Raw genomic sequence first — 14,299 nt, forward strand, 5'->3', positions numbered from 1 at the left:
TGTACTGCAGTAATAGTTGTGATGTCTAAGAGACTTGACTGACTACAGGAACGTGTACATTAACGTGTGCTCCCTCAGTATATGCTGCAGTCTGTTCCCTTATATTATTTAGTTGATGTTGATGACTCAGTGTACGTAACCTGTGAGGCAGTTGCAGAGAGAGTGCATAATGGTTAGAATAAAGATGATTTGTTTTTTTTTTCTCAATGTGGATGAAAGAGACAAAAAGAGAGGAGAGCTTTGGTTTTTTGTTTTTTTTTCTTAATATTCTCATTTGTCCATTTAGTAGAGAACCATTTATGGTGCTGCGGGTGATTTGCGTACTAAGAGCTTTTCTGCTCCTTTGAGACCTTTGCAAACTCTCTCATTCTCTCTTTCAGTTTTTCATTTCCGCCCTTTTCCTCTTCTCCTTGCCTCTGTGGTATGCCCAAACTGTCTGAAATCTGTAGTTTATTATCCAAACAAAGGCTTTTGTAAGTGAATCCCGCTGAGGACGGGACGAGGCTCTATAGTGAGAAATGGGAGGATCGCATCTGCATAGCAATAGGCTTCATTTTTACTAAAATTCAGAAAAACTTGAGTGGTGGCCATTCTGGAAAGAGAGCTTCTTCATTCAACTCACCAGCCTCTGGGTTTCTTTACCCCAAGGAGCAGTGCCACCCTGCATCGCTCGAGTGAAGTACGAGATATCAAAGCAACTAAACATCAGATTTGGTTGTGCCGGAAGTACTTTATCTACATAAAATCTGAATATTGAGTACAGGTTAAAAGCAGTGTTGTGTGTAAGTTTGTGTTTTCTTCGCTCCTGTCAATGGATTGCATTCTAACATTATATATATTTTTTCTCATCCTTGCTAGGAAGCTGCAAAGTTTTGCTTCAGCTGGAACAGCAGATAATAGTTTAGCTGCTGTGTAAATTTCTGTCCCTGTTTCCATTCAGATGATAGCGAGGTGACTGATGAGGCATACAGAAGCATTACGTACCTCACAGCCTTCTGCTCGTCTCTCTCAAAGTCTGTTTTGGATATGCTGCTGTGAACTGATAAACATCACGAAAAAAGCAGCGGTTGTGTAGGCCTTAGACAAAATGTAGCTTTTTCCTCTGTTCTTTTTTTGGTTAGAAAAGGCGTTGGGATGAGTTCATTGCAAAGAAGGAAAAACGGAACATTTTCAGTGCATCTTTTTTGTTTTGTTTTGTTCTGTTTATGGAGAGGATTACTAATTGACTCATATAAAGTGGCAGATTGGGATCAGGTCCTTTTCTATAGAGTTAAATCAGAGCATGAGAGTCATTGGATACATCATATCCATTTGAGATCCAGTCGCTCGCTCGGACTCGTGTGCTTCCTGTTGCTCTGAATGCACAAATTAATTGTGCCTCCTCTCTCCCCCGCCGCCTACCCCGCCTTCTACGTCAGACGGATTTTGAGAAGGACGTTGACTTGGCTTGTCAAACAGGTGAGCTCTCCCTTCTACCTGATTTCGCTTTCCCTCCTTCTCCTTTTGTCTCCATTCTCTTCGCTGTTCCTTTGTCCCACACAGGATTAGCATTGCAAGCTGTTTCATTCTTAGCTTGCTGCCGCATGTGTTGATGAAATGACAGGAGATGATGCGCTACATCTCGGCGCAGCAAATTGTTATGCCTTATCAATCACACTGATTCTGCCCAATAAGTGCTCAGCGAGCATATGTTTGGATGAGACTGTGCTTAATTGTCCATGATAATAACACTCCTCAATGTGTTCAGACCTGTTTCACTCGTTAGTCGACAATGCTCCTGTGTGGGTGTTTGGATGTGTTACAGATGTACCACAGTATAAGTGTGTGTTGTGCTTTGAAATATTAAAAGAGTCACTCCACCCTCCCACCCCTCCACTCCCTCCCAAAACCCTTGCAGAGAGAGGACACCCATGTAAGTTTTGCACCTTACTGACCTAATAAATACTGCCTGATGTGTCCGTAAACTCTAAGAGCTCCTATAGACGAATCCAGCTGAAAGCCATATTCGTTTACTCCATCTATTGAACAGTTTTGGGGTCTGATTGTGTCTTTGCTGATGATGGCACCACCCTACATACTGTATCTATTTCTAGTGGGTGCCTTCCTATATTTTCTAGCCAAACTTTAAACCTGTACAAATAGCTCATCTTTCTTATCTTTCTGACATTCAGTACTCGCGTAGTAAGACGTTCCCCAGTTTAAAAGTAGACCATTCAATTCTGACTTGACGTATGTGTCAGCAAAGGCCTTCTGAAAGTTTCACTCTAAGCAGCTTAGAGTTTCGAGGCCAAACATGATGAGCACGGGCGAGATCTAACCAAGAAACCGATGGATGCTACACACTGAAACACAAGAGAACTGCCATTGCATTGTAAATCATATGCCGCTTTATCATTTTTATGAACTTCATGTATTGAATAATACTTGAAACTAGTGACTGAACTTCTTGGCCCTGAACTTGTAGAATGTAGCTTCCACGTCTCAAAAATCAAGTCAGCAAAGGTTGACATTAAACCTGCCTTTCCTATCGCTATTGTCCCATAGACTTCCATAAAACTAGCTCCTGGCTTTGTGACCGTTTTTATGACAACTTTATGGGCTAAATTGGTAGGTTAAGGTGTAAAATTATACATTATTATGAGTTACAAAATTAAAATCATCACCATTCAAGTGAAAAAAAGAGAAGTACTGACTATATCCTCATCACCAGTCACATCTTTTTGGCCAGCGAGCATGCTGCTTTCCTCGGTTTCACGGTCAGATCAACCCCTCGGTTGTTACATCTGGTTTTCATAACAACAAGAAAGCGCTGGTTGAAAGCGCCTACTTAAAGCTTCACCAGTAGGTGACGTCATTACATCGATCTCAGGCTTTACCTGGAATCTTTCTGCTAGGTTTAAACCAGTTAATCTGTTGTATATAACACGTATTCCACACACAAGACATTTGTGTTCTTTTTTTCCCCCTAAGGCTATGTAGTAATTAATTTCTGATCCTCTGGTCCTTTGAGACTAACTTCCACATTCATAGCGACTACTTTCACTGCCCGCCTGACAGTGATTAATTTAAATATCCTTGCTTTCATTGTCAGTGTAAATGTCTTCACTTCCACTCTGCATCAGCAAAAAAACAGCACCGGTACTTTAGAACACAACACACACAAAAACAACACGGGATTCGTCTATAGGTCTTTCTCTGAGCCATCCACTGTTTGTTGCAGACGTGATGGGAGCAGATTGGTCAGATTTCTCCAAAACCTGTTCCAATCCAACCTGTCAGTTTGCACCAACGGGATGATGGAACAGAGGAAATGACAGTTGTAGTAAGCCAGTGTGCTTTTGCTGCATTCACCCTCAGCAGGATCCGGCTTCAATTTTTGATCAAATGTCTAGCCTGACATTCTGTTAAATCAATACAGCTTGTATGAAAACAGTCTGAGCTCCTACTTTGGTCTAAAAATTGGGATTTGGGGCCATGTAAATATCTACTCCTCTGATGGTGACAGAATGAGCATGATATCTGGCATGAATTTCCAGATGGTTTGATATATGTGTGTGTGTGTGTGATTGATGATAGCTGTGACAGAAGATTGTCTTTCATAAGCATGTCCGGATTAGTTATGCAGTAACTCTTCTAGAAGTGTGGAGTGTCTGAGCTTCTCTTATGATTAATGAGCATGAAAACTAATTCACAGCCACTGCAAGCAGGTTTTGTGTTGTGCTATTAACAGTATTGTGAAACACACGCATACGTTAATGCTCAAAACACTTCCTCTAGTGCATATAGATGTACGTCAGTATGTGAAAGCAGGCAAGAGAAAAGCACTGGGTTTTACATAGCATTTTTCACCAAGGACATTACTCTGAGATTTAAGGTCACAGTGTCAGAAACAAAAAGTCAGTCACTGTATACCAAGCACAACATGAGAAAATCACATTTTTCTTTAGAGATGCATTGTATCTTGAGGCTGTTTTATAGCTGCAAGTATATTTCAGTATCAGTTTAATTTAATTTATGCTGTCTGTCTCTGCGTCGCACACCTCTTGTCAGTTGTGTTCTCTTTGGAATTAAATATATTTATTCTCTTCCGTTCAACATCTATTCCTCAACTCAATTGCCCCCCCCCCCCCCCGCCCACCTTCTCTATTCACACCCACCTGTAAACTTTTCACCTTCACTATATTTCTCCTTTCACCAACTATCCAAATTCCTTCTCGCGTATCTCTTGCCTATCTTCCATTCTCTTTGCTGTCTCTTTCCAAATCCTTATGCCTCCCTCGTCTCACTGCAGTCATTTTCAAAGAGGTGAACACCTGTAACCCAGCCACTATCACTGGGACCCTTTCCCGCATCTCCCTGGATGATGAGGACGATCCTAAGCTGGCAGCCCATCAGGAGGGCGGAGTAGGGGTCAACTTCAGCACTCTCCCAGGGAACATCCCCCCTCCTAACCTTATTGTACAGGTACACAATTAAAGTTTCTAAACTTCCAAACAGATTAGCTCATTCATTTTTCAACTTCCTGCTGGACATTATATTAACATTAAATTTTGAACACAATTTTGAAGTTGAACACGACAAAAAGAGATGGAATGTGTCTCATCGTATGAAGTTAAGCGGGATTGCTAAAGAAATAAAAAAGAATATAGTTTATCGAAAAAAAATTCTGCTTGCAAAAAAACAATTTTATTGGGGTTTTTTTGTTTGTTTTTTTTATCTGCAAGGTTCCACCTCTGGGAGGCCTCAATGAGCTGAGTGAGACCCCCCTAAAGAAGGAAGTGAATGTGGACCAGCAGAGACAACAGGGACAGCAACGCGGCGGCGCTCCGATCTACCTGTGCACCGAGAGTGGCCTGGGCTGGGCTCGACCTCCGGCTTCATCCAACACCTCCCAGGACGGAAGTGCTGGAAGCGGAGGGGGTGGGGGAGACGGAGGAGAGGGGGGTGGTGGAGGAGAGGGGGACTACATGGTCTTACCTCGCAGGACAGTCACTTTCAAACCTGCAACACCCTCCTCCCAAGGAGGAGGCCTGGGACTGGGGGGTGAGGACAAGCCTCTCAACATTGCAGTGGAGGATCCTCCCTTCCCGCCACCTCCCTCTCCTCTGACCCTTCACCCGGCAGAGAGTGAGGCCTATCCGGCAGATTTTGTGCCATCCAGTGTGGGTGACATGAACATCACCATGAACCTCAACCGCTCCTTTGGGACGATCAAAACATTGCCCCATGGGCAGGGCCACTTGATGCCTCAGGGTGGTCTTGTGCACTCCCATGGAGGACATATGCATTCCCATGGGAATTCTTTGCAGCTAAAGCCGGGCCAGAGACCTTCAGTCAGACAGATTCTGACAGGGGGAACAACAGTGGAGAGAACCAGGACCCTGCCACGCAACCTGGGCAGCACCAATGCCAACACCAGCCTCTCAGCAGGATCCCTGGAGGTGGGTGATAGGTTGAGGACAAAGGGAATAAAGGCAACGCTGGTTGAGTTTTTTTCCACTGTCTCCCTGAATTTTACAGTGATAGCTATTCAGGTTGTGATAATGTAAGTAAAGTTATAAGTGGGTTGATAAAGAGGAGTGGAAGGATTCACAGTCATTAATGCCTGTGGAATCTTTTTTTTTTAAAAAAGAAAAATTCAGATCCACTCATTGCATCGACCGTCCTCTCAAAACAAGTTCATTTACACCAGGAAAAGTAAGACATCTTGATCTATCTGACATTTCACTTAACTTTAGGAACAACTAGATGGTCTTCATTTCTAAACTAACTGTTATCATCAATCTATCAATACCAAACACGTGTAAAGAAGAAAAATGTCTATTCACATGCCTCATAGTTCCGTAAGTGCGGCCTTCAAACGTGTTAGTTCAAATTTCGTGAGTTTCTAATACATGCTGTCTATCTTCTAGAGTAACAGTACACTGTGATAATAACACAGTTGTGTGCCTAAGTATAAGTCTGCTATAACAGCTGCTATTTTCAGATGAGTAGTATTTATAGCTGCTCTTTGAGAGGATGACCATTGAAATAAGTTATTCTCATAATGACAGACAGCTTCATAGTTTAGTGTCTCTGTATGAGTGATTTTAATATGTGTGTGATACCCCCCTCCACTTCCTAATGGTACAGGGCTTTGCAGCAGATGGACCAAGACTGACAGGATCAGAGTAAAAAAAATTCCCTGGTGAATGTCTTTCAGCCCACCTTAATTTTTGCAAACACTCACTGACATACTTTACATAGTCACATGCACAAATACACACTTTAGATCTTCCCTTAATGGCATCTTGCTGACTGCTGAAGGTTGATTAAAGACATTGGATGCAACATTTTCACTCTAAAAGTAAAAATACTTCACTCGGGGCAAAGGACTTTAAGGACGAGTCATTAAGACTCATAAAAAATCACTGTCAGATGAGTAACGAGTCCACTCATGAATATGGAAAAAAGAAGAAAAAAAAAACTGAAGAGAAACCGGATGTAATTTACTGCTACAATTTCACCCTGTTAGGATATGTTTGATTCGGAGATGGATGTCAGAGAGTGCCTCTGAGGATTAAATCCGTGTTTTACTTTCCAATTGCAACAGGAAGACGTGTCGTGGAAAGATTGTGAAAAAGTACTTAGGGTGTCAAATGTACTGTTGATTCAGAAGCTTGTATGTTTAAACTCCAAGTGATGTATATCAGAGTGTGAAAATGACTCACTAAGCATACTATCCAATAATCGTGCTATCGAAACCAGCAAGTTCAAACGAACAACACCGCAGCACCACCGTGCCATCTGAACAGCAAAGTGTAGAAGGACAGAATCCCATATGATTTTTGTATGAGTGAGTTAGCTATTGCTTCCTGTGTGTTTCCATCAAAACATGCAATATACTGCACACGTATATGCATGTTGCATGCCTGCCATATTGCAAAGCTAATTCAATCATGGAATATCTCTGTTTAAGGTAAGGATTCCGCGATAATAAAAGAGGGAATGGTTGAATTCTCAAAGGCAATAGGACATCCCGGGAGAAACTTGCCTCTCTATCTGTTTGCATTTCTCTCCGTTTTAAAAACCTTGGCCGCCGTAGCATCAGATCACCAACTCTGCCCTATCAAAGAATGAATACTGCTTTTAACTAACTGTAGAGAGCAGCTCCTCTCCCTGCCAAATGCAAATCTGGCAGACAGTGAGAGCCAGAGAGGGAGTCAGAGATGGAATGTAATTCAGTGCAATGTCGGGGCCAGATGAGTTGGAAATGTCTGCAGCTGTTAAATTGGCGGCTTGTGTGCCACTCACTATAGCTAAAGAAGCACTTAAGATGAGAGCGGTGGGGTCCAAACAAGATTAGAGGATGAAACACATCCCTCACATGTTTGTGGCAGCTTTTTTAATCTGGATGTCTTCAACAAATTCTCCAAAAATAGCAGAGAAGACGATTTACACCAAGGCGATTGTATTTGAGGGTATGTGAGCCAAGAAATTATATTTCATTGTAATTCTGGGTTATTCCACTCCACTAATCTCATTACATTGAAATAGGCTGAACAATTTGCCTTTTTTTCCCATGACATTTGTAAATAAATGTCTGTATCATGTTGGGCAGCCGGTGAATATTAGCCGTCCTTTTGTTACTGAACAATGGCACTGAAAGATCCACAAAGACACTGAGATCAAGAGAATTCTGTGGTGGTCGAGGGGTGGTCATTGATGCTTTCTTCTCTCCCCCTGCCCCCCTCCTCTTCCAGAGGAAAAGAGTACGGTACTCTGAACTGGACTTCGAGGTAAGATCTCGGACCTCATCCCCCCTGTCATCAGCCTGTCTCTGCTTTCTTGTGCTTCTGCCAGGACTTGAGTAACGCCTAGAGGAGTAAAAAAAACAACGCATTGCTAAACCCCTTCCCTCGCTCCTGTGTCTCCCTTGCTCTCAGATCAGTGACCTGTTTCAGACTTATCTTAAATAGTATGCTGTTTCTCCAACATTGGCCAGTCAAGCTGTCCCTACCTACAGTCTGTCTTTATGAACAAGCGGATGTGTTATTTGAATCTGGAAACCAAACCTTCCAAACGACATGCACAGTTAAATCCAATGAGTTTGTCATGTCTTTTTTTGGGGTCCTGGTTGAAGAAACAGCAAAAGTAAAATGCTTCTTGTGTCTGGATAAAAACTAGTAATTCCGTCCTGGGTTGACACGTACCGTATGTGGCCGCAGTTGGTTTGCTGGTTATATCTGTTGGAACGAGATGGTTTGGCAGTGTCTGTGAGTATGTTTGTGTTAAAAATGACTCGAGTGTCCCGTGAATCGCCAGTCTCTATGCAATAAAATACAAGCCATCTCGTAACACTGCTGCCCTCCCTGTGAACTCCTTTGAGTATTGGCCAATGCAGAGACTGGACATTCACCTCCCGCCATGGACACATAACATTTAAACGTAAAGGGTATGAGTGAGGACAAGCTACTAACACTGATTACAGCTGATCATTTTACTTATCTGGCCTATTTATCTGGAGTCATCTGTGGCTTCTGCATGAACAAGGAAACTGGCTCTCCTTGAAAGCAACCCTTTTCACACCAACTGACTATTGATTTTTGAGAAAGAGACATAGAAGAACCTCTAAAACAGCAAAGTGTACACTTCTATGAGTTAATGAAAGGTAAATCCATTTTCAACCATGCTTTTTTTTCTCCATTGATAGAGTTGGCTCATCCCTTTAGACTGTCAAAAGCGAACTTCTTTTTTACGAATATACTGAATACTTAAACAAATTAGAAATCTAATTATGTGTTTCAGGAAAAGTAATACCTTATACTCTTAAGTTTATACTCTTTAGTATTTGACTTCAAGCTGGATATCTTGAAAGAAAGAGCATTCAATAAGAAAACATTGCGATCAATTTGGTATATCCCCTCTTTTATTTCGGACACTATAAAATGGTGGGACCAGTTGCTCCAACTGGTATTTACTAAGCCTGGTCTTTAGTGCTAAGTTGGCTCCAGTCTTTAGAATGGACTTGGAAAAGTCGTGTGAAGGCAGGGGCTACTGTCTAGCAGGTACCAACTGTAACTGTACCAGTATAATGCAGATTTTGAATAAACCCTGGTCCTAACTAAGCCTAAATGTATGTATAGTCATAGCAAGATGGTAGCTTATCTTACAGAATGACAAACTGGCCTAGCTGGACGAGCCTAGGTCCATTGAAGAACTTAGCTTAAAATTGCCCTTAAGCTCTGTTTGTGCAACCTTACTTCCAACCTTTTCTATAATGCACCGGTGTTGATTGTTCTTTATTTTGTATGTTACATTTGAGATTCTTGAAAACCTAAAACTGTAGTCAGTCAAGGAGATAGTAGCACCTTCTAACTGAGCAGAGATGAGAGTACCCACTCTGAAGTAATTGGAGCCAGTGCTAAGCGCCAACTGGCCAGTAAGTGTGCGGGTGTGAGTGCTGGCATCCTGCCCCTGTGTCACTTTCAACCTCACAAGCTGCTTTGACGATTAGCTACCGCCGAGCAGCTCCAGCACTGCCCATTAGCACGGAGCAGTGGCACTGACAAATGCAGTTCGCTGTCAGAGAATTACAGATCCGGGTTTAACTCCCTTCGGGACAGCCACATTCGGAACACAGGGATGGCAGTTTTTTGACAAATATAATTTCAGTGAGGGTAAGAGTTAAATTCTAGCCCATCTGTTAGATTTTTAATGAGTTTGACAAAAAAGAAATCCTGATTTAACAGGATCACCAGTTAGCAAGAACCAGGCTGTGACAATGGCATTTTTGTCACTCATTTTCACCAGATATTCATGTAAAGGACTCGCTTCTGCAGCACTCACAGTTGCCAAATTCTTAAAGACAGAGGAAGTGGATAATGGATGAGCATGAGCCAGCAATCGATCGACAGTGTCTCGCTCTAACCCCCTTCTCATGGCTGGCATCACTGCAGTCCCTCAGCATTTTACCCATTTTCATTCCCCCTGCCTGTCCCTACACGGCTCTCCCTCCCTTCATTCTTTTTGTTTTGTTTTTGGTTTGTTTCTATTTGCTTCATTTCTGCTGTCCCTTCCTTTCTTCCCTTCCAGAAAGTGATGCACACTCGCAAAAGACATTCTGAGCTGTACCATGAGCTCAACCACTCGTCCAAGTTCCACACCATAGACAGGTATAGCAGGGACCCAGCCATGTCCACATTCAAGGTAAGATCATTGCCCCGAGGCAGGATGGGAACCCACTGCACCCGTGCACCTCCACCTCCTATCCTATACAATACTTAAACCCCCACACCCCACACCCCCCATTCCGTGCCATTTCTGGGACGCAATAACTAGCTTCAAAGGAAGTGGTCAACAATGACTAAATATTATCAGCGCTGTGGTGGCGACATTGTATTTATTCGTAAATGCAGCTTTCAGCCAATTATAGGCATAAAAATTCCGAGCAAAGCTCCCACTCATTTACAAACATGAGGTAGATTTGAAAGCAGCTGTATTCATTATGGTTTCCTTTTTTCATGGCAAATTGCTGTCTTAGAAATGTGAAAACATTGTTTGCGCTAACAAGGAAATCTAAATGCAATGTGAATACTGTATACAGTGTTTTCATTGCCGCTTGATTAATTCATTGTTACACTTATTATCACAGTCCCGAAGAACTGAGCATTAACTGCCTTATAAATATTTCTTTAGAGGCACATTCTGTTCCATCTTTCATACTGTAAATTACTTTTGTACCTGATGTAATTGGCCTGAACCTCATTTATTTTCACTTGTGCTCGGTGCCTTATTAAGAGCCTATCAAATGAGTTGATCGCATGAGCTTTTAGCAGAGGGGTAATCAATCAGAGCGGATTAATGAAATCCGAATGCTGCAGTTTTAATACCTGTGAAACTGTTTGTCACTCCTTACCAAACTATCTCACCACAATTAATTACAGGAAAGGGAAAATAAAAGACAAAGAAACAACAACAGCATCTGTCCATACGCACAAATGGTTTCGTCTGTGCTTGTGTCGAACCGGCTAATGTGTCCGTTTAATTTTCTTTGTGCTGTATGGAAATGTTCTTTTAAGTGTGTGTCTATGTGTGTGTGTGCCTGCACAGGCCACGAGGTATGTGTCCATGGGGGGTGCCTGGGTGGGCACCTATGCACATGAGACAAAGACGCCTCCGTGAATCATTAATACATCATTAGCAGCAGACCAAAGAGTCCCCCGCTTGCTCCGCGCTGACCTTCAGAGGGCTACTTTCATTAAGATTTAAACACACGCGTACACGCCTGCATTCCACTCATCTGCTGCGCTTTAGTGCGTGGAGCCATGATGAGTTAGCCAACCTTGATAGGTGTACTTTCCCCTGGCATCGATGGTATGCTGGTTTCACATCTAATTTACACCGCCAGAGGAGGAACAGAGGCTAGTCTGACATCTCTCATATTCCCCATGCTGTGAAGACACACACACACAGAGGGAAACATGTTGCAGTTTCCCATTGCCAGAGCAGCGGCCTTTTACTTCACTCCTCATTTGCTCTGCGTCTTGATCAAGATTTTCAGAAGCGCTGGCTGACTCCACGTTCGCGCATGCCAAGCAACTACTTTATGGAGGAGAAGAAAAATGGCAGGCGCTCGCAAAAGAGCAAGCCATATATTAGAAGTCTGCGGCTCTTAACAACAGTTGCGCCGTAGCATGCTAATGTGCTTCAGAGGGAGCTCAGGTGTGCTTTGAGATTATGCCCGGAACGTTAAAAGAAGCGAGAGAGCAGCCACGAGTAATAGATGGCCCGTGTTTAAAATAATTAAGTCAAATCGGCGCGCGTATTTCCTCCTGGTTAATGACGTCACGCGAGTTATGATGTGAAAGGACAGCACCGGTACAGCTCAATCCTCCAATTCCATTATGTTAAAAGTAAGTAGGCCGTTCACTTAACTGCGAATAATTACACGGATAATGCTATCAGCGTCAGGTCTTTGACAGGCCCCAGCTTGAATTCGGCTCTGCTATTGTCAACATCTCACTTTGAGAGTCACCCCCAGACACGGACATGCTGACTATACAGTAATTATGGAGATGAGAGGGGTTTGTGCTAGTCTGTGCGAGCGGATGTGCACGTTCATACACTCACGTATCAGAGAGCCTACGTGTGTAGCAGCATGCCTCTCTGTGTGTGGATGTGGCCATAACTTGTTTCTGTGTGTGTGTGTGTCCACTTGTTCCTTCTTGTTTGTGTGTTTATCCGTTTTATGTTTTGAGATCACTGTGATGCACTGCCTGTGTTTGGAGCACATAAACTGTGTTTAGGAGACAATTACTGCATGAGTAATGATATAATCGTTTCATAATTACTTTAATAACCTCCCTTCTACAGCGTGTGACAGAGTGACAGTGATTTTCACATATCCTACATGAGTGATTTAATTGCAAACAAAATGGCATTTCGCGAGGGTATCTCCTCACGGGTGGACACCCAAAGTACCGTGGAAGTTGAAATTCACCTTTAACTTCATATGGCCAATTGACTTTGTCACTTAAGGACAGGCTCTATTGAGTGTCTCACCTTTTTAATGATGAAGGAGGTCGGCCAGTTCATCGCAACCCCTCGGTCCAGTTGCCTACATAATGTTATCATAAAACAGTGCTTTAAACAGAACCCTAAATACCCCTGTTGCCCTTCTAACTACCATGGCTGGTGTTCGCCCACAACAGGTCCCCCCTCCCCCTCCACCGAGGCACAACACTGAGCCATCTCTAGTTCGCAGAGCATCCCTGGTTTACAAAGAAAGTCAAAGTAAGACGTGCTAAAACAACATAAACCTTGTGGTGTAAAGCCCCTCTAATGCTGCTAAAGTAGGCAATGTACCTACATGCTACAGTTTGTACCTCATAGTTTGCCACCTTTTGTCCTGAAGCTGTGTTTTCATACAGTCATTTGTGCATTTCACATTGAAGCGTCTGCTGGTTGAATTCCTCCCCCCAGAATAATTGCTCAATTGCAGTTTATCAGCTGTGACTGGGTTAGTCAGGCTTTGGATTTCTTTACATGTTGATAAGTAGTGCGAATGGATGACCTTCCATTTGTCCGCTGTATTACAGAAGATAGCTTGGTATATACTGTATCTGAGCATTGCCTAAAACAATAAAAAGAAACACTGAACAAGCTGTCCTTGAAGGCGTAAGAGTTCAGGTTTATGAACCAGGTTTATGAACCTGAACTCTGTTGGAGTATGTCATAGTAATAAAGCGTTGCACCTGCAGAAGCATTAAAAATAAAATGTAACAAATTACACATTCATTATTATCATGGTGAGAATAGTAGGAATACCTGTATTACAATGATGCTAAAGATTTTACACACCCAGCCTTTTTCTGGGACATGTAGCTTGTAGGTTTTCATAAAGTGCACATTCAGTGCCCATAAATATTCTCCTTTTAAAACCTGAAATGTTCCAACCCAAGACAGGAGTTTAAAAGAGCTAACGGAGTTGGCAAGTTAATTATCTAGTTTAATTTAGATAGTAAATGTGAAGGTTACTTGACTAGTTTAAACAGCTAATTACAAATTAATCTTAAAAACTTGACAGCTGAGAGCAGGAATGAAATGCATACTTTTGTGCAAATCTTTTGTACCACTTTTTGAGAAAATACAAGAATGTTAACAGCAGATCTGTTAGCATTAAAGGAGGAATTAAACTTAGCAACCATGGTACTAGCTGCAGGTCTGCAAGAATTTATCATGTGTAATTACAGTAAAACAAACGGTGTCAAACTATACTACCTGTAGCTGCTCATTTTCCACCTGTCGGTGCTTCCTCATTGTGAAGTATCTGTATTTGATGAACCTTAATATTATGCTGAACCCCCCTTCCCAGTGGTATGGTGTGGTGTAACAGTTCTGTGCATCGTCGCGTACACCCTCATGCCTCAGCGTTCAGATAATGAATGCTAATTCCTCCTCCTTCATTAAGCCCTTTGCAGTTTCATATTGAAAATCTGGAGCGACTTTATCTGGACGGATGTCCAGGACTTGTATAGTGGTGTGATACAGGACTGGATGTTCATGAGTGAACTTTTTTTCTTAATATCCTGATTTTGTAATGTTTTTATGTTGTGAAAAAAAGGTGCGTCCATTGTGTCCATTTTCAGTGTCTGAGTTAAATCTTACGATCTAAACACCATAACCACATAATAAACCAGTCTGTAAAGACAACAGCCCATCCAAAATGATTTATAACCACCTCATAAACCATGATATTATGTTCATAAACTCATGCACTAAAAAGGACTAAACGCTATGCACTTTTATGTGTGCTGAT

The 14,299-nt window shown here is 42.3% G+C and overlaps 1 protein-coding gene across 4 annotated transcripts in view; it reads left to right on the forward strand.

The window, feature by feature from the left end:
- The window catches only part of adgrb2 (adhesion G protein-coupled receptor B2), a 253,991-nt gene that overhangs the window by 225,985 nt on the left and 13,707 nt on the right, over nt 1–14,299 (forward strand). For all 4 annotated transcript variants that reach the window (XM_085262313.1, XM_085262315.1, XM_085262314.1 and 1 more), the window contains 6 exons: nt 1,419–1,458; nt 1,898–1,912; nt 4,292–4,464; nt 4,725–5,441; nt 7,743–7,778; nt 10,075–10,188. In XM_085262313.1, the coding sequence (XP_085118439.1) occupies nt 1,419–1,458; nt 1,898–1,912; nt 4,292–4,464; nt 4,725–5,441; nt 7,743–7,778; nt 10,075–10,188 (1,095 nt within the window). The remainder of the gene's footprint in view (nt 1–1,418; nt 1,459–1,897; nt 1,913–4,291; nt 4,465–4,724; nt 5,442–7,742; nt 7,779–10,074; nt 10,189–14,299) is intronic.

Source organism: Mchenga conophoros, linkage group LG22 (assembly GCF_057382185.1).
Source record: "Mchenga conophoros isolate Kocher_MC1m ecotype Shallow Benthic linkage group LG22, M_conophoros_male_GT1.1, whole genome shotgun sequence".
In the NCBI taxonomy this organism is placed as follows: domain Eukaryota; kingdom Metazoa; phylum Chordata; class Actinopteri; order Cichliformes; family Cichlidae; genus Mchenga; species Mchenga conophoros.